The following is a 25064-nucleotide window of genomic DNA, read 5'->3' on the forward strand; positions in this document are numbered from 1 at the left end:
GTGTGTGTGTGTGATAAGTGTATGTGGTGAGTGTAATTTCAATTATTCACAGTGAATTGCTTGTGGTTGATAAAATAAATGCGATTGAGATCGGGAGCCACTCGATATAAGTGGATAGGATACAGCATGAGGGTGTGCAAAAGACGAGCTCGAGAAACAAGAAGCACAGAGAAGGAGGTGTATGAATGGAGGGTGCTGCTCTTGACGACACAGAGCTGCGCATACCATAGGTCTCCAAATCACATGCCACAAAACTGATTAGAATGTGTGAGAGCTTGTACTTTCGAATCGGATGTAATGTGATATGATGTGAGGTGGAAATCGTCGCAACCCCACTTAGTTATCCTCATCTTCATCAGCACTCTCTTTTGCCTCCTCTTCTAGTGATATTTTTTTAAGCTGGAAGTGGCTAGGACCATTTCTCGGTCATAATGGTAGATGATTACATTATTACTTTGCAAATAGAAATCAGAAAATAGAATAGGCATCTGAGATCTAAATTAGTTGACTAGGTTTGTGTACGTACTTATTCAGGCACCTTATTCTGCAACACCCACAAGTTCTTGTGGTGCAGGTGGGTATTATATAACTAAATTTCACTTACAAGTCACTCTTTTCATGCCATTGTTGAGTGAAGTTGTTTTCAGGGCCAATTTTTAATTAACTAAGCGCTTTGTTGTTGTTTTATTCTGTGAACGCATTCACCCTTATTCTCCTTCCCTTGTAGGTGGTCACTTCGTTTCCTCCAGCTTGACCAAATTTTTACCTACGACTAAAGATAAACCAGATTAGTCTTAGTCATGACTTGAGATAAGGCCAAGACATCGTTGAATTGCAAAACCTAACGACACATGGTTCACATGTAAACGATGTCTGTCATGTGAAAACCAATCGTCCGCAATTTTATTGGCTGTACAGTCAATATAAGGCGGTATGGCTTGGGCCAGGGGACCTGAGTTAGTGATGTGGGTGAATGCGTAGCCGGAGGCCAATGAGCACCTAGTGCCACGCGATACTTGTGTGTTGTGTTGATTGAGGCCATAGACATACACCCATAATCTCGAGGTCTGGTGACTCATCCAAAGGAGGTGCCGGGGGGGCCTGACTTCATCTCCTCTGTCCCGTCGTCCTCGCCCTCCGAGCCACATGTTAGCACGGGAGTCGGCGGGACGCACCACCGTGATTCATGCTGAATAAATTCTCTCCATGGTTGGGCTGATTCCCTGCGCTGTGCGTACACGTATGTACGCAAGTGGCTGTGGTTCAACCTCAATTACAATTAACTGCGTCACACTCACTTCCCAGCTCCCACAATTTTGGATTCAACGACTTTTATGGTAATTCACATTCTTCTCATGCATTTGCTCTTTGAGTACTTGGTTCACAAACTGCATGGATGAGGAAGAAGAGTTTGTCACCATAAAGACCAGACAACTGCCTTCAACACTTTGGCCTACAAGTTCCCATTAAATGATTTCAGTAAGGAGTAAACCGTGGACTTATTACAAAGGGGACCGGGTAACATCTGTCCGATGCAAATCAGCTTATCCTAGCTGCCCTACTGCATACAATCAAGTGGTGAGACAGATTTATTCCATCGAAATAACAGATTACCTACAAAATTGGTGGTATTGAGGAGTCCTATTTCCTTGAATACATGAGTCACTTGGACAAATGTATGCGTATACAGAACTACGAGGCTATCCATGCGTTTATTTCCTATGGCAACAGTGAATTGCATTGATTATAATGGAGGCTAGGCGAAAACGCGTAGGTACACGCGAAGCGAAGCAGGCAGCAATGGCAGTGGCAGTGGTAGCAGCAGCAGCAGCAGCAGAAGCAGCGGCATAGGTCGCAGAACGCGCATGCCCACCTCCAGGTAGTAATGACGGCTGCCCGTCTCACTGCCCGCTTTAAGCATTCAGAGCCTAGCACATTCAGGCATTGGACTGTAGTCAGAAATCACGCGGATTTACTGTTAAAATGGAATGGAAAAGAAGTGCATTTCTCGGGGTTAAAGAGATCAACTTACAGAATGACATGTGGTCTTAACCAAAGAGGCGCTTTAAAGCTAACAATAAGCCAGTCTGATGGTTGGGAGAAAGTACCAAATAGATGTTCTCTGGGCCAGCTTGAGGTATTTGAGAGTTAATTTTGTTTACCATCAATACCCGTTCAGTTAAAAATGTTAGTCCACTTTGAGTGATAGTGCAGAGTCATACTGCATTGTGGATTTTTTAAGCAGCCCGCACTAATTCCTGATTCAGTACGCAAGCATTGTCCCCGACTAACAATCACTGGGTGTTGGGTTTTTCGGCACCGAAGTTGCATTCCAACTAGATAATGCGAAGGGATCCGCAACAGTAAGGTTGTCACCGGATAGGACGATGGTCTGTCTCTACACGTGAGCTCTTTTTTCCCCCTTGATGGTAGAAACACTCCGCATTTTCTTCAAGCTAGGCACAGTATACATTATATCACGAAGTATACGGATGGGTGAATTTAATTTGTTTACTCAGCCTTTCGAGGTGTAGCATTTAATCCCTACACTTTTTACATCCAAGTTGTGAGTCCCTTTCATTGGATAGCGATTGAAAATGTTCTGCCCTGTAAAAATTATTTATTACCAAGTCGACACACAATAAACTGACGTTAGTACAATGCACTTGACCCACCTAGTCAGGAAACGATGACCTGCTCCTGTAAATATCAACTATCTAAATGGTCGAAGATGCTGAAAAGGAAAATATATGACATTTGATCAGGCTGAAATGGGAATGACAATGCCTCAAAATACGGCCAAAGTGGAGTTGATCCACGACTGACGACACGACGATGTGGAATAGCCTAACGAGGCTATCCAGAGATTACAAACTTTCCATACATTGAGGACGATGAAGTGAGTCCTAGTTATGTTAGCAATCAAAGCATAAAAAGCACTAACTTGAATGCTTCTTATTAAAAAACCTATTACGACTAATTTAGGAATAATGGGCTAACGTAAGATACGAAAAGTGCCGCAAATCTGTTTCAGTTCATAATATGCTTTTGATGCACTACAACGACAATCCAGATCCACCAGAAATTCTGAGAGCGCTCACGCGATGAAAGCGAGGCCAACATGAGAACAAGGAACTGCACGAGAGAAGCCAGGGCCAGTACCGCAGCAAAGAAATACTGGAAACGTTTGGGTCAAACCGTCCCTTTACCAGTTTGGCATGACCAACTCCCATCACCTTGTCGGAATTCCTACGACAGTGCGTCCCGACTTGAGGAATGACCCTCACGGTCAGAATAACCTACAATGTACACGAGATTAACACAAGTCGGAAATACGCCCATTTACACATCAAGATCCTAGAATAGTATGGGGCCCGAGGGAGAATACGATTCGCGAACGAATGACGGCCAACCGACATTGACGGCAGACAGACCCCCAGAGCTACTTGGATGGCCTCCACCCCTGGTTAGGCAGAACCATCCAAGTCCCCTGCAAGGCTGAATATTCACAGGCGACAAACCTAACCCATAGAGCAGACTACAAAACCTACTGGAGAGAACCAAACCAAGGTCTAAATCAGCATATATTTTTTTACAAACTTGATATTATATTTCAGATAAAATACATGCATATAAAAAGTCCATGTAACAGTAGTAGGTACTTTTGGACAAATATACATAACACGCGGGGTAAAAATTGATCGAACATCAACCGAGACAATCAGACCCTATTACAAAATGCATCGGAAAACGTAGAGCCTGGCCTCGATGGTTTACGAACTGTCATCGCCCTTCTTTGCATTGTACTTTTCCATTGCCTTTTGATACTTGGCCTTCTCCTGAGAAGCCTGAGTTTCATATTTCGACCTATTCTTGCATTGCTCCCACCGAGAAGCGAGTTCCTTTGCGCATTGACCAACAGACCAATCTGGATGAGCCTCTCGGACCTTAGGACGTTCATCTTGACAGAATAGGAAGAAAGCGGACATAGGCTTCTTCGGAGCATTAGGATCCTTCTTCTTCTTTTTCTTGTCATCACTAGAGGGCGGTGTGTAGTTCTTCATGGCCTTTTGATACCGTTCCTTGTCCTTCGCCGCGATATCTTCATATTTTTTCTTTTCCTTGGCAGATAGAGCCTACCAAAATAGTAACATGCAAAGTCTTACCTTCCACTTGGCAGAGCATTCCTTCGAAAACGTCGAAAAATCAATCGATGCTGACGGGTTCTTCTTCTTATGCTCATCACGCATTGATTGCACGAAAACGGCGTAGGGAGAGAGGGCCCGCTTCGGCTTAGACTTATCCTTCATCTTAAATTTTGATTTGTGCTGATAATTACTGGATATGAGGATTTCGATTTACGTCACCGGTATAAACAAACTTCGACATGCCTGGTACTTCAAGTAACTACAAATGTAATAATCAGAAGTTAACACTTCTCCTATTTTTATTAAAAGGGCTTAAAACAACTTTGTTTCTATGAAAATAACACACTCATTGCTAATCAATGTGGCTCAAAAGGGATTGAAAAGCTGGTGAGTTGTTATTTCTTTAGGCAAATGTATTTACTTTTTTAAAAACGAAAATAGTGTAATGTGATAGAATATGCTAAAAATCAGTGTGCGGCATTGTTTTGCTTGTTTGGACTCAAAAAACTATTTTTTTATCAAAACGAAAGAATAAGTATTCATCACTCGGATACTTATATGCTTTTCGGAACCTTTTGCATTTTACCCTAACAGAAACTTTAAAACACTGGCCAGCTACAAATTTGGTTGTTCGTTATCGAATCACTCCTTTGTGGAAGAAAAAGCAACCTCTACCGAACCTTTAGTAGCCACGTCCCATCAGTGGCGGTGGTTTGAACGGCTTTAAAGAGAATCGTGTAAATTGTAGGTGAAGTGCTCCGAGACTTCCCTGAAGACGGAAGAAGACATAATACTAGGCCAGAATATTGCAACACATTGGTTGTTTATCCCTCGGTATTGGCGAGGAGCCACTTCTGACTTTGCATTTGTGCCACGCCGAGTGAGCCGGCTTTCGGGCCATGCCGATAGCCCACGTACCTTTTCTGTGCCGAACATATATATTCTGCCTGAGTGGCATGTCTTCTTTCGTCTTCAGAGAAGTCTTGAGACGCTACATTGGTGGCAACCAAAAGCGAACTCGATCCTGGCGTACATCTTTCTTAGCGGAGCGAAAGAAGTACATATACGGCGGATGGGAGAATGGCGATGACCCTAAACAGAAGGACTGAAATTGGTGCCAACCCTCGGCATCTGCCTTAGTCCCTTGTACTGCAGAAAAACTATTAACAGCTGAAGCTACACCAGTCGTGAACTATCTGGAAGTTTCGTTACGGACTTTTCCTACCACACCAACATAAATCTGTTGATAAAGTGCAATTGCGATGCCTCCTCCATCGCCTTACTAACTGAATAGATTGTAGCAGCTCCAAAGTAGGAAAAACGTGGCAAGAAGGAATGGCCGCGAAGCTCCTCCCTCATGGACCTGTATTAAATCCCGTCCTTCCATACACAAATCTGCTTGTAGGCCAGTGTTCCTACATCTATTTGTGGACACGAACGCTGGTTAGCGCAACTCCCTGTTCCCGAATTAAGTTCCAAAACCAGACGAAACTCCACATCCAGTTAAATTGCCAAGAGGGATCAGTGACGTTGACGTCAAGTATCTCCTCAGTTGCATGAAGATTTGGTGACTGGCGCGGCCGGGTCGCGGGTATTTCTTTACAGCACCGACTAATTTTTGCTGTCTGGCGCGTGAGGGTGACCAGGGAGGGGGGGGCTGGGAAGACGCTCAAGAGAGGGGAGGGGCTATGTAATACGTAGAAGTTTATCTCTTGGTATTGGCGTGGCGCCACCTTTGACTTAGCCTTTGTACCAAGCCGGGTGGGCTGGCCTTTGGGCCAGACCAGTAGCCCAAATACCTTCTCTGTATCGAATATGCATGTATTCTGCCCAAGTCTTATATCTTTTTTGTCTTCAGAGTAGCCTCAAGATGCTGTAATATGTGCTTTCGACATGTAGAAGCTACTGGGGCTAATGGCACAGCTCAAACGCCCTCCCACCCGTCGAGGCACAACGGCCAAATCAAGGTGTCTCTTCACCAAAACTGACCGCTAAATAGCCAACGCATTACACAAAAAACGTAAAGTCCTATCAATGGCGATCGAGTGTGCAACACCGTTTTAGCTTAAGAGGGGTAAAAGTCACTGAATTTAAAGACTCGTGATGGATTGATCCATTTGGTCTTATTAGGCTTCCAACGTTATAATGAGTTTTACCTGACCCTTTGTTTCGTATTTTACGGTGTTAACGAACATCATTGTGCATTGGATGGAAAAGGTCCCTCTAACATTTGACAAAGGTCTAGGAAATCCAACGAATCATATTAAGGTTGTTCCCTGTAATGAATAATCCTAGTATAAAGCATAAAAGCAATTGAAAAGGTTTTAGGGCTAGGATGCCTGCTCATACGTCCTTTGTACTGTCGTTTTAATCATTTCCTAGAAAGGGGAGTACCTGGAACATTAGTTAAGACCCCCTTTGTAAATTACCGCCGGTCAATTAACCCATACAAAGTTGGTCCTTCCAAATTTTCTATAAATTTAGCACGACAAAAATTCAAAATTCAGATTGCCAATACCACAAAATTTCAGCTGACACGGCTTTTGTTTTTAATGTTTTAGTTAACCTGCGGCGCCACTTTGGATGATTTCTAAGACTAGCTTAAAGGTTGTTTGTTTTCAGCGTCGATCTATTTTTTCCGTAGGAGTACATTCATTCATGCAAAAGAAAAACCCTTGAAAGTCTACTTAAGACCGCTGGTTTACCCACAAGCGGATTGAAGGATTCACTTATTGTCAGGCTCCTCAATTACATTGACGTTGGTCCGTCTGACGAGTTTATTTCGAAAGTTAATTTAATGATGCAAACAACTATGTCTCGATATGGTCTTCGTCCAGGCGATATCCAAACTCTTGCTCTTAACGGTATGGTTACCTTCTTGTATCGCCTTTGCGGTATTTTGTTTGCTGCTGCTTATTCGTCTTGTTATATTAGGAGCATCAATGCCCGAAATCACCTCTGGAACTCAACCGAATGTCGACAATGTGAATAAGCAACAACTAATACGAATGCAGCAAAATGTGAATTCTCTTCGAATTCCTTCGCTGCAATTACCTCATCAACATCAGTTAGCCCAACCAAACTTGCGTTCTGGCCATATGAGGCTTACTGGCCCTCCCATGGATCCTCATAATTGGATTACTACCAGTCAGAATAATCGTGAACAATCTCGAGCAAACATGCAGACCAACAGCGGATTTATAACGTTGCCAATGCGTAAGTTTTTATTTGTTCGTCATGATATCCAAGCTTGGCTCCATAGATTTTGGGATATATCCATGCCCACGATGATCACCCCATGCGATTTAGCTCCTTTGTGAATTATTTTGTGCACTGGTTTACTGTTACTAGGTTTGCTGCTTCAGTTGGTTTGACCATGATTTTCCTGCATTCTTGTTAGCTGATGGGGTTTTGCGGCTTCCACTTTGTCCCCTGTTGCGTTTCGAGGAATCTCCGTTCTACAAAATTCTGGATGTGATTATTCCTCCTACCATAATGACGCCTTCCGCATACAACTTCACTCCTGGCAAGCGAACTTACGAACGTCTGCTTGATTTCCGTATCAATTCGGATCAAGCTGAAACCATCACTTACCATAGGTACCGTCATTTTCTACTTTCACAACTTTTCCGCTTAAACATTGTCAGCTCTCGTAATCATGGCTAGTTTCGAAATTTTCAATTTTGGTCTTCACAAGCAGGAGTCAGTTTTGGTTCTTAAAAAAGTGCATTTGTAGCACGTTTTGATTGACAGGTTTTGGAAGGCGGTTTAAACTGTCCTAGAAAGTAATGATTCATCTAAACGTAGTTTAGAACTTTTGTCACATAGAACCTAAGGCACCTAGACACTGGTTAAAATGGTGAAAGACGCAAGTTATGGATTTACTAGGCTGCCCCGATAAATCTATCTAAAGCGTTTTCGTGCATTCGTAGATGGAATTTTGTCCCACTAAAGCTGAACGGTTATATCCAATATCAAAATGACTTTTGTATCTGCTACTAGGTTGTAATGGCACAGTATTTTTTAAGTTCATCTAAATGGTCAATGAATCGTTAATATGGCTGTTATTTGGAGATAGGTCGAGTCCCATTTGATGTTTTTGAATTTTGATTTAAGTCATCGACTTGATGGCAACCGCCGGGATTTCGGCGTGCAGGTGCTAATGCGTTTCGGTAAACTTGAGCCTTCTTTACTACCGGAGGTTGTTGCAGCCTCGACTCCGGACTCAAGCGAACCTGCCCTCGCACCATTTGCCGATAGCATGCCTATTCATCTCAATATTTTTGTGAATGTAAAGCAAGCCATGCTCCCGCCGTTGCTCCCAACCTGTAGACCTAATATGGATGGTCGACGCTACGCCCGACCGGTTAACATTACACCCTTGGTATGCTACTTTCCACGCTCATTGAATACCCATCCTCTAGCTAGCTATTCTTTTTATAGCACTTATTTCATACTGTGTTTACGTGGTATAAAGTACCAAGTTGTAACACACTGAAACCCATCTTCAGTAATCCAACCCTTTTGTATACGGTGGCATACGTCTAGTTTATGCCTTATTTCAGCGTTTGCGATTTCTGGAGTTGGAAATGTAGCTAATTAACATCATAATTACATTAGAGGTTGATTGCTGAATTTTTTCACACTAGAGTGCTTTAGTAATATTGTTTTCCCATGCCAAAGCACGTACGTCGTATACATGAACCACATTTCCATTTAGCTACGTGTTTCTCCGTCTGTATCCAACCATGTGAAACTGTCTTGGTCGCACGATTACTCAACCTTTTCCTACAACTTTTTTGCAATATACCTCGTTCAAAAGCACTCAACCAAAGAACTATGCGAGGCCCTTCGAACGCATGCGTACCGGCCTGCTCTGGTTGTCCAGGTACGGGGTGGTTTCATAGGACATCTGATAATGAGTAGTGTATTTTACTCTATTTCACTCCCACTGTCGCATTATTTTTTTAATATTTTAATTTGTCTAAGTCATTTCTGTTACAAAAATTCCACTGACCTCTTATTCACCTGGTGTAACCGGGCCTGTTGGAAACTTGTTCTTCCGTAGAGGCAAATAGTGGACAAGCTTGCTTCTACTGTGACATCCTGTGGCGGTGGCAGCGACAATGAGGTGATGGACGAGAGCGATGACGATGATTTGCAAATTCAAAACACCTTGCCCGTGCAACTACTCTGTCCTCTCTCCAAGTGTCGCATCAAGTTGCCTGTGAGAGGTCAAAGGTGCCAGCATATCCAGTGTTACGACGCTGACACCTATCTCCTCATTAATGAACGGAAACCTGCTTGGAAGTGCCCCGTTTGTGACTCACTGGCTCCCTTCCATGAGCTGTTTGTCGATGGGTGAGTACGCAGTCCTAAATTTCTCCGTCAGATCTGCTAGGAAGGGAAGTTGGGCGTATTTGTCCTTTAGACTGTGTGAAGATTTATGTAGTTGGTTGATCAAAGTAGGAAAAAGAGAAGTTTGTTTTCTAGATTGATGAGTCTGGTTCCGGTTACAATCTTTTTTGATTCGGTACGTATAGGCGGATTTCATGACGATGCTGTCCAAACTACACTCAGAGTGTGCTACCATGGCATTGATGTGGTAAAAAAGTGTCGAAGTGCTTCTAAATGCGTTTTCTCGCTCTTTTCTCGAGTAGGTAGTTCCGTACGCCTTTGTGTTCAGTCACGTGATCCGCCCTAAGCTATTTTTAGTCGCCTCGCCACTTTGTTATTTTTTGAGGTGTTGCTTTAATTTTTTTCATCTATGCTATGCTAACGAGTTGTTTTCCTGTTTTGACGGCAAATCTTCCAATGAAAACTATTTTGTATCCTACTAAGTGCTTCTGCACTTCATGCTCACCTCTGCACCACTGAGGCCTGTTCAAACTTTTGTAGTGTTTTTCCCCCAAGGCTCATTGATGGCGCCTCCAGCTGATGACGGCAGAATGCCATCGTGGCAAGGCAAACCATGTTAATTGAAGTAATCCTAAAATCACCCTTAATTTTTATTTTTGGGACCGAAAAAACACTCGTTTCATACTCATTCGTTTTCACTTCAAATAGAGCCGTGAATTCAGACCCGGTGTGTTCTATTTATTACCTGTTTGATTTAATTATAACTGTCACCCATTTAACATTCGACACCAGCGGCATGTGATCTGCTCCTTATCCCCTTACAATTACCACAATTGGATTTTGAACAATAAAATATGTAAAGTGACCCTTGCCTGATGATGATTACACTCCGGCTTTATGAGCAGCACACCTAAGTGGGACAGCTTTTGTGGATTGATCTTGTTGATCTTTTTGGGACCCTGATGATGCGGCTGTAGATTGATCTAAGCTATTTGATTAGCTGCATACTGGAACAACTGTTAACCTTTTCAGCCTCCTTATGGATATACTGGCGACAAGAGAGTCGCAAGACGTGGAAGAGATAGTCTTCAACGAGAACGGGTCCTGGACCACGATGAGGCCCGCTTGTACCAGCGGGGTCTCTTGCAAATCGGATGGGCCATCATCTCCCTCCTCTGTTTTGAACGGTGACGCTGCTTGTCTTAATCAATCTTCGTCTGGTTTGAAGAGAGGTTCTGCAGGAAGTGCCAATGCTGTCGCATGCAATGAGGTACCTAGCATACCCCATTTTTAAGGCTTGTCTCCGTGACTTGCTTGTATTTCACGATGTCAAAGTATTTCTTTTTTTCTAACCTAGCAGTTGGCGTTGTGGGAATGCGAGTTTGGGATTGTATTTACCACTATGAATTTTTTCTGCCATGGATTGCTTTTAAGACTCATACGTTTATCACAACTAGTATCATATTTGGGCAATTTTCCTTTTGCGTTGCGCTGTCACGTGTTGCCGTACTTGTTACGCCTTCCTGAAAGTTGCACTGGAATTGTGCATTGACGATTGAGTGACTTATTCGCCTTCGTGTCGCCTTTTTAATGAGAGGAAGCTTTACTTTACTCCGAATTATGTCACTCACAGGGATTGCGTCAACATCGGAGCCGTGCTCCTATAAACTATGCGAATGTGGTGTCTTTTGGGTTTTTCCGTGCTGTTCCTGCCTAGATGACTGCTAAATTTCACGCCTTTATTTGCCCAAGTAATAAATTAATTAGCAACAATTGGGGCATGCATCTTTACTAGGTTGTGTCAGTAATAAGCCGCCTTTTTGAAAAGTTTTCAAACGTGTTTTGCGTAGAACGCTGGCGATACGGAAGTGATGATCGACCTGACGGAGTCTGATGATGAGGACGAACCGACAGCAAAGCGTCAACCACTCCCTTCTCTTCCACCGCCGCCACCCTCATCGTCGTCGCTTCCACCGCCGCTATCATCGCAGGTCCCCTCGATACAACGAGTGTCTTCTGTCTCTCTGACGTGTCACGATAGTCTTTCAGCCCAGCACAGTGTTCCTACGCAACATCACTACCCCAGCCAGCAGCAACATTGGGCAGGTTAGTAGAAGTTTGATGCGCATTTATGTGCTGCTACCTTCATCCCCTTGTCGGCTTGGCGTCGATTTAACTCGGTTTGCTTATGTATCTATCTCTGTCTCCTTCTCCCATTTCTTAGTTTGTATTAAATCAGCATATGTTGAAATTAAAAGGGGAATGGTGCCAAATTAGCATACATCTTTTACCTTGCAGACTGTTGTTTACTCGTCACATTGCTGTCGTAGGTGTGTAGATGCGGGTGAGGTGTCTGGTTTTGTGCTAACCTACTGGTGTAACACTTGTGGGATCATGGTGTTGCATGGGCTGACCTACGAGTTGTGGATTTGAATTTGTCCAAGATTCTTGAGTATTTACGACCTTACAACTACCACAGAGGAGTCCGGTATCACTTTTGGCCTTTTTTACGCCAATTGAACTTATTCGGCCGACATTAAATTTCCACAAGTTACCCGTTGTCAGCTAACTGGGACGTGTGATTTTACAGTTGACTGTACACTAAAAAAATAATTAGTGTATTTTCTGGTTTAGTTGTATCAAGGCAAGTTCACTTTTCGTGTGCCTGCATCGGACCATATACGACTTTATTTGACCTGATTCCTAACTAGTACGACACTTGACGAACCTTTAGGATTCCGCGTATCCGTTTCTGAAGCTGGCTTCCATATATTTCGATACCAACTTTTTCCTCCCCTCCTCTGTGCGTTCAGCAGCGCGGCTGAACCAATTCGTCTCCTTCTGCTAACACATGGGGATTCATATTTTTCCATGCCTGTGCTGTCAGGACAGGCCTAAGTATGGCCCCTGTTGATGTTGCTTTGTGGCTCCGTGTGTGATGTTTATTTTTATCAACCCCTCTTACTGGTCATGTGACTTCATCCAACGTGCTTTTTGTTAAATTTCTCGTAATTATACGAAAATAGCAAGCATTGCATAGTCATGCGTTTCTTTTTAAAAAGTGCAAAATAGGGGCCTGAGAACGCATTACCCTAAACACAGCGATTTGTCGTGTAGAAGGCCTTTACTTCCATCTTATTTCCCTTGATTTTATCCCGATCAGTGATGTTCACGTTTATACTTTTAGGCACCATGTTGACAAAACAAAGTTACACAGGTCTCGGTGTTTGTTAAATGTTCCATTTTTTATTTTGAAAGCCTGAAGTTGGATCGGTTAATTATAGGTTGTTAAGATACACTTGCGTTTCGTCGTGTCTCAATCTTTCCTTGCCCCTAATCCGCTTTACTTTATTTCCTATTATCCTCTTACCTGCCTTTTACACTTGCTAGTCGTGTCATTAAGACTGCGTTTGTAATTTGCACTCGTAACAATTGGGCGATGCATTTATGCCCATTTGAACTTTAGCTGTATTTACTGTGTCACAGAATAGGTTTTAATTGTTCCTTACCGGATTAACGTGTGAAGTCTTGTATGCTGATTGTGTTTCAAAACGGTGGTTATGTTGTGCAGGATCGATTTTGGATGAATGCAATTGATGTTCTTTCCATAACCCCCAAGTGCAGCCTTTTTTGCGAGTTTTCTGCTTGTTTGCGACACCGTTGAGCACACCAACGGCGTAGCGTACATGTGATGGTCATCATTCCATTTTTGTGTTGTAGGCCATCGAAAGTGAATGTGCAAAAAGAGCGAGATTACCAGGTCACATACACAGTGTCTGAAGATTTCCACCATCTTTTGAGGCCTACTAACACTTTCCCTTTTTATCACATTTTAACGCTTCCTCTTCTCCTCTTACGCTCTCCGTTCTCCCTTCCCTACCTTGTGTGTGCTTGCGAGCATGTACAGTGAAATATATCCACAAATAAGAAGTTGAAACTTGAATCCGGTTCGTTGGGCTTTTACCTCTAGCTATCATCGCTGTGCTGAAGCTGTCGTTTGTGATGGAACTCCTGAGATACATTTGCTAACCATCCCGAAGTGGTATTAGTTCAAGTTGCCTCTGTTTCTGGTACTTCCGCAAACAACGCTATTTGAGTCCAGCCTTCCCCTAATGCATTGTTTATCCGCCTGATCGTTCATCCGTGGCCTGAATTCGTCATTCATTATCATTTTAGTTCATCCCCAAGTAAAGATTTAGAATATGGGCCGCTTATCCGGAGGTATGCTACGATCCCTTATGCTGGTAGTTAATGCAAATGGTCCATATTCATTCGATGGTTCCTAGTCATGCTTTGTTTGAAAATCGTTAATGTCTTCAGGTTATCCAACAGTGTATTGTAGCTATTTCTGGGCTTTGCTTAGTTTTGTGAGTGGGAATACCATACGTTGTTTGGTCTATTTTGAACTACTTAGTCTGTAATGCTTCACCCACATATCGGTGATTGATATCACAGGCAAACCCTGGTTGTAGTCTCTAACCTCAGTCAAGCTCTACTACTCCTTGCTGGTGTTTCGTGTTGATTAACTGGTATTTATTACGTTTCATTAGTGTGTACTCTTATTTAAATGGACTTACTTTAGGAGCAGAGCCTCTCCATTTCTTCGGTTATTGGAGGAAAAACCAACTTGTGCGAAATCGAAGAGCCGAGGATCATGCAATCTGATCTGATCAGAACGATCATGATGTCGACTCAAATATGATTCATGTTTCCATGACTGCGCCAATTATAAATTACAACTTTTTAAAAAATCAAACAGACGCCTAGGTTTCCTCCATTCAACCCATTTTTTGTTACACATACTAAATGACAGTTTTTGGAGGTCTTCTATGCGTTTAGTGTCTCCTCTCACTTCTAGGGAAGGTTGATTCATGCACGCCCAATTTGACGTCCGCTGTGTCTCCTTCCTTGCTTTCTAATGCAGCTCCGGGCAGCAGTAATCCAATGAGATATGCACATTCCATCTCCCTCACCTCGATGCCATCAAGTGCCCCCTACTTGGTGGACGCAAAGCCCGATCCACGGCGGGTCTGCCTGGCATCTTTACAATCCTCCCAACCTATTCCTGCCTCTCGACCTTGCTCGCATTCAGCTACACCGAGTCCCCGCACGCCCCAATCTTTGGGTTACGCCCCCGCCGTTGTCGGTGCTGCTGCGAAACCCATACCTCTGCAGTCTCCAACATCGGCGGGAGCAGCAGCAAATACAAATCTCTTCCCTACTCCTGCCTCCTCCCATCCGGCCATCAATCCGCTCACACCCAGGGAGTTCTTCCTCAAAATGGCCACCCTCTACCCACAGCTCACGTCCCAGCAAATTGCAGAGGCGTTAACCACACTGAAGATGGTAAGAAAAGGGGAATAGGCACACCGATCCTGTTTGGGTGGAAGTGATAGGAAAATTGGTGTTGGTGGTGGATAGACTAGCTATATTGATGTCTGATCAATTGTCGTACTCTCATCTAGTTCAGTTTTGATAAATTATTTGAATTTTTCCAACCATTTCGGTATTATAGTGGAATGATAAAGACATCGGTGTCTATTTAGTCATAGGACAGGGTTGAGTGCAATTTACCTTTGCTAAAGTCACGGCAGTTAAATTGTCTTGCTACACCACAACTTAGGCTAAACCACTTAATTGGTCGTTAGGTTTTTTTTCTGATAATTAGTATTTTTGACAAGTGGCAACAAATTTCTCACTGCCAATGTAAACGTGATCTATGAAATTGTATCTGGGAGTAATGACTGCATAACTCGAAAGTTTTTGAAGTATGCCAATTCATCGTTTTTTTACCACATTCTATTTTTACTCACCTTAAGCAAGTCGAACCACTTAGAGGAATGGCTGCAACTCTGTGCAGTTTTGGTTTTGAGAGGGAAAAAGCGCACAAGAAAGGCGTTTTGGTGTATGGTAAAATTTGGAGTGACATTGCTGCTTGATTCAATTGGAAGTTATTCTAGTATTGAAAAGATAAAAAACAGTATTATTTCGTCTGTTTTCAGGCGCGGAAATTCTTTGTTTGGGTATTGCTTGCAAGATACTTATTTTTTGTTTCATTCCTTTCCTTTAGCATGAACATAACCGCCATATGCATTCTTCCCATCTTCTCCCTCCTCCTCCCATGGCAGCACATCAGAATAGCCTCTCGCTGTCACACTCGCGTCGCTGCTTTTTACCCCCCAGTCCGGCCCATACTAACTTATCCCCACTTACATCGCAGCAATGGCGAACGCACACCACCACCGTCTCTTCCCCCTCCCTCTTCACAGGAGGTGCCTCGACCTCTCTCATGGACTTCTGGTCCTCCCCATCCGGTCTGGCTACTGCTGCTGCTGCTGCTACCGGTGTCACCAACTTTAGCACCGTGGCACCCTCCTCCGCGGTCTGTCACCAGAGCCAATCGTCGGGCCCCTACGGTGCCTCCTCCTCGCCTCCCCGTGCCCACTCCAATCACTCCTCCTCTCCTCCCCGTCAGGGCGACCCCCGGCATCCCGAGGGGGGCTTCCTTGACCTCCCCCATTCACCTGGCTGGTCCACCACTAACCACTGAACAAGACATTTGCTCTTGTTTGTACATATTCCGTCCGCTACGCCTTGGTAGGGTGAGTGCGCCCTAGGACAGGGCAGGGGAGTATGTATGCGCTTGCGCGTGCCTAACTGATGTTGCTCCCCGCTCCACTTTCATCTTCTCTATTTTATTCTCTAACCTTCTCTATCCTTCTTCCCTCACTCTATTTTGCGTCCTTGCTTCTCACCCCTCTGTCCTCTTGTTATAAGATGTTTTACTTAGTGACGAGTTACACGAATACATGTATACATACTGATGCGGAAAGAGGCGTAGACTGGCTGTGCTGGCATCAAGAGACTCAATTCTCAAGTGGTCACCGCAGACTTAATTCTTCAGCCAATTATTCGTCGTTTCTGGACCCAGTGTGTAGGTGTGATGCATAAATTTGCATAATTTGAGAAAAGCGGGCGACTGTAAATGCGCGTCCAAAAAAGGGGGAAGGATGACATGCGGTCGGTGCTTCAAGAGGGCTGCTTTCCAGTATTTTACGCGGTGGTAAAATTGCAAATGCTGGTGTGCGGTGAGCATTGCCAGGACTCGGTTACGATTCGATCCTCACTTGAGTGGTGGATGATGCGTTCTGCGTATCTACCAATGGGAACGAAATCAGCATAGAAAGCTCCTCAAGGCTGCCTATTCATTGAAGTGATCACGATGAAGAAGAGGTGGGCAGCTCCCTCCACTCTGTCGTATGTTTTTGCCTCTAAAAGCCAGGGAGAGGCATTCCACTCCCATCCTACTTTTGGATTCCGACACTCCATTTCACGTTTGACTAAGCGATTGGCTATGATTGATGCCAAGAAAACGCGGCAATAATCATCAGAGTGGATAAGGAGGGCGCGAGAGGGTGTGTGGGCTTGAGGCAGTGCAATGTCTCCATTCCATTCCACTCTTCCTGCAGGTGCGTTTGGTAAGGACGTTTAAGAACCAGAACACAACTTTCCTTCTACTAGTTCACTAGTCCTGGTCGTATCTGAAGTGGTAGCAGTGGAAGTAGAAGAAGCAGAAGCGATCTTGAAGTGCACCATGTGGCGTGACATAAAGGTACACACGTTACATGAACGCACCAAACCGCGAGCGTGGTTTTTCTTCTGTGTGTGCTTTGGGAGCTTGGAGTGGGTTTTAGATGGATGGTTCGAGATAGGTCGACCAATGTTGGTACGCTCAAGGGAGACTGGAAGACACGGATTTCCATTTCCAACCACAAGTCAGTTAGCCAGCCAGTGAACAAAGGCTCCAACACGAGTGGTTAGTTTTTAAAACACGCGTAAAAGAAGTGAAGAAATTTTTGTTATCCGACAATACAAGTGGATGGGTCTTATTTGCCCAGCCTCAACTTTCAATACCCTTCGACCTCTTTTAGTGAAGACAAATGAAAGTTACTTCACTACTAACTTTAAACACTACAGGATGTCGTTCCTGGCGCATTGACTGCAGGCAAAGGCATAAGTCGCTATTGTTGACTGCTGTGCATATCTCATGATGAGGGTAATTGTCACAACACGACCTTGATAGCCCTTCAGCCAATCACAGCCAAGGTCTTTCTCTTATATTCCCTAGGTATGGCACGGGAGTTATTGTTACTTGTTTACTTCAATTCTCCCCTAGCACTTATTAACAACAAAGGTCATACCTGCTGGTAGTTGAGTCGTGGTGCAACATGCACAGAAATCAAATACCATTCCTTGCCAATGAGACAATTTCCAATTCCCAGATAAATGGCATCACAGCTTCCTTCCCCCTATGCAGCCCCCACGCCATAGCATTGGCGCCTCTTGTAGGTATTTGGTGTGCTTGGAAGATCACTGGAAGGGTCAACGATTAGCACAACCCTAATGTTCGTTAGTAAGGTTGTTATGATCGGCACGAGGAAAAGGCAACCGAAGACCTGCACTTGGGTAGCAAGCAAAACTTGGCGCCCTTTTTTAAGGATCTTTTTGTGTATTAAATTACAGGACAATAGTTGAATTCCCTTTTCATATCATATGCTATGTAGAAAATATTAATATGAGACTTCCCTACCATTTACAATTTGAAATTTACTCCTGTAGCCCAGCGACAGTGAACTTTCCCCAACTTCCTACTGCTGACTCGTAGACTCAAAAATCATTCGAGGAGTTAAGTAGCTTTTTTTAGAACGGATTACTGCACTACTTGTCTTTACTTTCAGAAAAGTGTAAAATACATGAGTTACAACGCCCTTTATTTTGCTCCCTATTATTTTCTTCCCCTTTTGAGCTCCCATTCACGAGCGTGATATCACAACAACAGAGGCTCTTTGACAATTTTATTGTATAGCATTAGAAAATTGGAAAGGAATGGTTCCAATAATAACTTTCTTAGAACCAACTCTGCTACATCACGTTTCGAGAGATCCTTTCTACAACAGTATCAAAGACCTGTGGGTTATTAATAAAATAAATGACTATTAAAGTGACAAAAAAAGGATTTCTCTGATGTATGGCGTGAGTGATGGAACCTTTCCTTTACCCAACGGTCCTTAAGAAGAAAAAAAGTGTAAAGACTGGATAGCCTTGTAAATGGATCTCATATATTAAGAGATGATGGAAGATTTGTTGGACCATCGACTTCTTATGTTGTAGAAACTGGCCATGCATTCTAGAGCATTTATTCACTGGCTGATTGACTGACTGACTTGTGGTTGGAAACGAAAATCCGTGTCTCTGTCTTCCAGCCTCCCTTGGGTGTACTAGCATTGCTCGAACTATCTCGAGCTGCCCATTTAATACTCACTCCATGCGTCTAAGGCACACATCACTTGGTCACCAGAAGGCAGACTACGCCTACATCTCCCTTGCTTGTGTGTGTGTGTGTGCAAGGTAGGCCATAGACACAATTCCTTACCTCCCAAAGGCCAACCAACCATTTCTGATGCCTCCATGCCACAGTACACAATACACTCCAAAGTCGCCAGCGCCCTCTTCCATTTCCTCTGATGCTTTTCCTTCTGCTTCTCCTACTACAGCTGATAGAGTTAGGACTGGTAAAAAAGTGGAAGGAAAGTGGCGTCTTGGTCCTTACGTGTCGACACAGAACTAAATATTACTACATAATGTACTCGTGCCAAGATTTGCATTTCAGTTTAATTGGGAGAACGTCGACACTGACCCACTTCTACCATCATTCTTCACCTTTTCTTGACATTAATACTAACCAACCCCTTGATCGCAATTTTTATAAATAGGTAGTAACTAAAGGTTAAATAAAAGTGTAATCCTTCTTCTTCCCCTTCTTCTTTATCTTCATCTTGGCTTTTAGAAACAAAACGCATAGTAAATTGAATCCAGCTATTAATTTTTTTCATTGGTAGGGGACAGTAGGCCGCCATTGTAAGTATTTCAATGGATAAGACACCTCAAAGTACATTCTGTGCTTATGTAGTAAAACACCTTGGAAGCCATACATGCCAACCTCTGTAAATCTCTTCACAAAGGGCATTCAAAATAAGTGCTACACGTTGGTTGTTTGTTTAAGTGTCGGTTTTGTTAAAGGGTTACTTTGTATCCGGGCTATTGAACCTTTACCTAATGGCCTGGCCTCTGGGCCAGGCCAGTAGCCCCAACCCCCACCTTCCCGAGTATTATGTCTTCTTTCGTCTTCAGAGAAGTCTCGGAGCGCTACAATAGTGGCAACGGAAGGCAAACACAATCCTAAAGGACATCTAGCTTGGTTCCCTTCTGCCAAATGACAAACCCCAGCGGGGCGGAAGTAATGCATATGCTATGAATGGGGGAATCGTTGACGGCCCTAAACAAAAGGTTTAAAAATTACCTCGATCCTCTGGAATTGCTCTAGTCCTGTGTTCTGCAGGAAAACTATTAATAACGGAAGCGATGACAAATGGAAACCAACTGGAAAAGTTTCTTTACAGAGATGACTACCGTATCTGCACAAAGATATTGATGATGAGGTCACGCGATACCTGCTGGATAAAACCCAGATAGGTGTAAATTGCCAGCTCTGAAGTGAAAAAAAGGGGCAAGGAGAAACAGACGCAAGGTCCCATCTCTTCACAACTGTGCCAAATTTCAGCCTTTCTTACATAAATCTGCTTTTAGGTCTGTGTTCCTCCGTCTCGTCATGGACATGCGTGGTGGCTAGTAAAATTTCTTATCCCGAATCCATTTCCTACTTAGGACGAACCTCCAGATCCAGTAAAATTGCCAAGAGGGATCAGTGACTTGTGGTTATTACCTCACTTGCATAGAAATTTAATGACTGCGGGAGCATTATGACTTTTTTCGCCTTAAGGGAAGTCTTGGAGCGCTGCATAGGTACTCCCAATGAAGTTTATACATTTCTTTCAATTCTTAAGACTTCCACTTTTTATTCAAAGGATTGCGTAGATAACACTTGAATTCGATCAAATTTACCGAGATACATCAATGAGGGTAGACATTGAAAAGCGCAGAATCTGTCGCTCAAATAAAGGCAGTAGTTCTGTTAGTGAATGGCAGTGGTTAGTTTTCTGCGTTTTTTAAAGTATGTACAAGGAGAGACTTTTCTAATTGCGAGAATAATTAAAACATTAATTAATCAGCCTGTTACAAAGAGATACAAGCTATTCGCCAGCTAAAAGAAGAAATGCAGCACTACTTACCTTCGTTTTCATACCACTTCAAGTTGTCCATAGCTACCTGCTTGGCTTATGATTGTGGGATTTTAAATGCTTGGATTAGATGATAGCCATAACTTGGAGTAATAGCATCAGAGGTATGTGGAAGGTGAAGCAGCATCACCCTTCCTATTATCCTAACTGACAGGCCAATTTTCTCACTAGTATATGTTTTGGTGGCATATAGTTCCCTGTTGCCCAGTAAGACCCTGTCTTGGGACTATTTCCCTACTCATTCACCAATCCTTGCTCTATCTAAGGAAGACAGAGATGGTTTTTTACACTGCCGAGGTCCCTTTAATCACTATTTGGCTATCATCTATTTGGAATTTGCAACTGCAGTTTATGAAATAGCACTGCAAACGTAATCTTCTGGTGGCCCAAGTGAAATGCGCCTTAGTCGTATGGGTGGATATTGGGTGGGACTTTAGAGACAAGTAGTGAAATGTGGAAATGTAGGGGCACAAAATCACTTTCCGTTACAATTCATTCACTTACTCAGTCATTAAGTGTATTGTACGTTTTAATGCACACCCAAACGACGTGAATAATTAACTGACACCTCTTGGAGCGTACTGCCATCCTTCAATGCATATGTTACTGATTGGGGCTATTTTTATGCAGTGTTTTTGCCACTTAAACTTTTCCAAATGATAGGGGGCAAATGTGGTGGGAATTTGTGCGGCTCAGTTCTTACAAAAGGCGAGTATAAATCACCCTCCACAGGTTTAACTTACGCACTTAATATTAAGGAATTTCAAAGTGGCAACAGATTGGCGCATATTTCTACCTTTGCCTTTATACACCATTCATATGACCACCCTCTGCTAGTTACACCGGGGTAGTCATTTCTATGAGTTATGCCTCACAAGTGTTGTTTTTTACAGTCATCCGCCACTCTCCCTCCAGCCTGTTGATTTGACCTCTCGCCGGATTCATAGGCTTTACAACTCATGAAAATATTGCCGCACCAGCGAAATTCTCACAATTTTTGGAAACACTTTGTCGATGAGGCAGACGGATTTGACTCCTTAGTTGAGCCTCTTTTTTACATATTCTCATACAAAATTTTGCTTTTTTCTACCCTGTTCATGTCTTAAACAAAGCTTCCATCTTTTTAGATAAATATATCAGCATGGTTGAACTACTTGATTGGACTTTTGAGTGTTTACGTAGCCACACCTAGAGGCACCTATGCAAACCACCTTACTCTTCCTGCTGTCCACAGATGCATAAATCATCAAAGTGGAGCATGGAAGTTATAGTCGATATACCTCTAACTGACGTCAAAAGCTATGCCTGAGAGGAGCGTACTCCATTAAATTTACACGTTGGATATTGGTGTGCTTCACGCAACTTCGTGATTAATGCGTACTCTAGATTGTGTCTATTGTTTAGACCTTAGGATTGTTTAGGTATAAATAGAATGCACCAATGCAACGGTTCTTAAAAATATAATACCTTGAACACCGCCGCGTACCACCATCTCTAAGGCCACTCGGTCACAAGTCCTCATGTTTTAGTGTTCCAATGTGAAAGTCAACTGCGATTAATTATTTTTTAGCCAAAATAATTACCAGTTGGAATGACCATATTCCGTACTGTTTTTGAAGCGTAAATAATAAACATTGACAAATAACTGATAGAGAATACCTGCCACGTATTTGTGATACCAAGTATAGAACAGTTAATTAGGAATTTACACATTTGTGACGCCGTTAGCAAACCTGTCGCACAAATCACGAATAATCATAGTTTTATTTTGATTCGCGATCAGGGGAAATTCCTAAAATAAAATAATAAGTGACACATGTCACATATATGTGACGTCAGGCTTTAGAAAAGAAAATCTCGAATTTACCCATCTGTGACCTTGTTACCAAACATGTCACACTACCTGCAAGCATCTGCAGTCATGTTTCTTCCTTGTTGTGAAAAAACGGATTCAAATGTGACCTGTGACAGCGAGATGAAGTTTAAAAATACCTTGAATTTATCCAAAGAAGAGTTGGGAGCAAAGTGCTCAGACACGCAAATTTATGCCTTAACAGGTTTATAGTTTATGCTGAATGCGTTACACCGGAACCAAGATATTCGATCCAGGCGTCAATGTCCTGCCAACACCGATTAGTAGGACGGAACACTGGCTCTATCTGCACATGACTGCAACATGATGAATGGTGCTTGACTAATAAACACGGACAGCGTTTCTGATTGAGAGATGTGACATTTTGTGTGGAAGAAATGACTTTCAACATGCATCTGCGTGCCTTAATAGTGATGATCCGATGCAACAATCAGTCAGTCAATCTTATAAGGAATTGCATGGCTAGTACAACTTCCTACCAAAAGTGGACGCTGTAAACAACAGCTGTGACTATGCATTTAGCTCAATTTGCATTTCTTATCTTTTTGTTAGAAATAAATAATTTCGTCTGTTAGGAATTCAGGGGAAATTGACTACTACAATGCACAAAATTGTTCCCTATAAAGATAATCTGCTCATATCCTCAGCCCCGGAAACATCACTCACCTCTTCTTTTGTGTTGAGTTTATTCACCTCGTTTGTCACCTTTAGACTAATACTTCAAATTGGTTTAGTGGATCGAGCTTACATTAACAAGTGATTGCAATACAATAAGACACCATTGCAGCATGATTTGCCTCTGAGTCTGCTGATGCAATGTGATGACCCCAGTAGTGGCAACAACACAAAGTAAGACTAAGGGGCGACTTAATCCAACCTCCACACAACACATATAGAGGCCGTAACATGATGGGTTGACAGATTAACTGACAAACTTATGCTCAAATGCAATAAATTCTGGCATACGTACTAAGGCTTGCAGCTGATTGGATCCTCGACGATTTGAGGTCATAATACCAAAAGGTCAAATATGAACGGGGGATCAGAAAAGTGCAATATTAAGAATCACAAGGGACCAATTGCATTTGATGTATTACATATAAGTAGTAAAGAGGAAGTGGACTCATTTTAGATGCATATCAATCAGCCTGAATCATTCCAATCTTCCTTGCAATTTTAGAGATCCCTCCATACTACCTTGTGTTGTTGGGAATTAGGACCTACCATGAGCTTAAAATTAGCGTATCACACACATCATTGCTGCAGTCAAAATGAGACCTCAAGTTGGTTTATTTTTAAGAATTATGGGGCCCCCAACACAAAGTTATGTGGTTGTCGCAATTCACACACCACAGTTATGAGTATTCAAATCTTTCAGCATTTCACCTTTAATTTTAAGGCCAAAAAGTAGAGCTAAAATCGGTTTAATTGTATGCAAGCAATGAAATAGCGTTTTTAACTTTTGCGTTGCTACTACCTTCACGTCTCATCACTCACTGCCTACTAGATCATACTATGGTGTTCCTTCAACAAAGACTTGAGTGATGTGGTCTAATTAGTGACTATGAGGAAGATGTACTGAAGAAAGTGGCACAGAGGAGATCTCACTCTGCAAAAAAACTGCAGGCAAACTGTAGATCTGCGGTGAAGGTCAACTTCTCAGAATTAAAGTAGCTGTGAAAGTATTGACCATAATGTTTCCTACTTTTAGTGGATCATCACCCGAACTAAATTAATGAGCACTATCTTAGCCTACCATACCTTCTTTGAATGCTATTCAACAAATGTCACAAGGTGCTGCCCTCCCCAGGCCTGAAACCGACTTTAATCTGGCTCGTGAGATGGACAAGCTCGACTCACGTCTATCAGATGGGTTCCAAATGGAAGGCAAATGGTAGAGAGCACAAATAAAGAGTAATCGTGGAGGTAGACGACTGCACGTCTACCTATGCTTAATAATGCTTGCATGCAGACTGTCACCCGTAATGTGCAAGTTCTTACACGTTGTAACAAGTAATTGCGACGATCTGTACTGAATGTCCTAAGAAATGCAAACACTCACCTAAGCAACTTCAGCACTCTTCATTCAAACAAAGCTCACACTGCCCGAAGTTGTTTCTAATGTGTACAGTGTTTTCTTGTTGTCTTGCATAAAAGTGAGGTGACAGTGATCGTCTGAGTACAGAAATATGGCAATTGTTAGAGATGAGGAGGGCATTTGCAACAAGATGCGAGCCTCGTAACATAACGATACTTTGAAATCACTGCTTTTAGGTGACTTCAAGCACCAGAGAGTAGCATTCTCTTCCATTTGAGAATAATATTAAAATAACTTAATTAGAAGCGATTAAAGTAGAAAAAAGAAAGGAAATTTAGACTTTCGTCGAGGCTGTTTCAGTCACAGTAGACGCACATACTACTTATAACTGCTAAAGCGCATATCTCCATATCTGGTATCAGGAACGAATGCAAACAGTCGGGTAAAAT

At 42.8% G+C, this 25064-nt stretch overlaps 1 protein-coding gene across 1 annotated transcript; it reads right to left on the bottom strand. All coding sequences in view use genetic code 11, as the record gives it.

Annotated features, from left to right (window-relative positions):
- Positions 1-3773: 3773 nt before the first annotated feature.
- Positions 3774-7757, bottom strand: EGR_09475 (High mobility group-T protein; the record flags this gene model as incomplete). The annotated part of the gene is made up of 3 exons (XM_024498724.1): positions 3774-4136; positions 4167-4310; positions 7743-7757. The coding sequence occupies 3 exons, from the start codon at positions 7755-7757 to the stop codon at positions 3774-3776; spliced, it is 522 nt and encodes a 173-aa protein (XP_024346863.1).
- Positions 7758-25064: the final 17307 nt, after the last annotated feature.

This window comes from Echinococcus granulosus, assembly GCF_000524195.1.
Source record: "Echinococcus granulosus chromosome Unknown EG_S00149, whole genome shotgun sequence".
NCBI classification, from domain to species: domain Eukaryota; kingdom Metazoa; phylum Platyhelminthes; class Cestoda; order Cyclophyllidea; family Taeniidae; genus Echinococcus; species Echinococcus granulosus.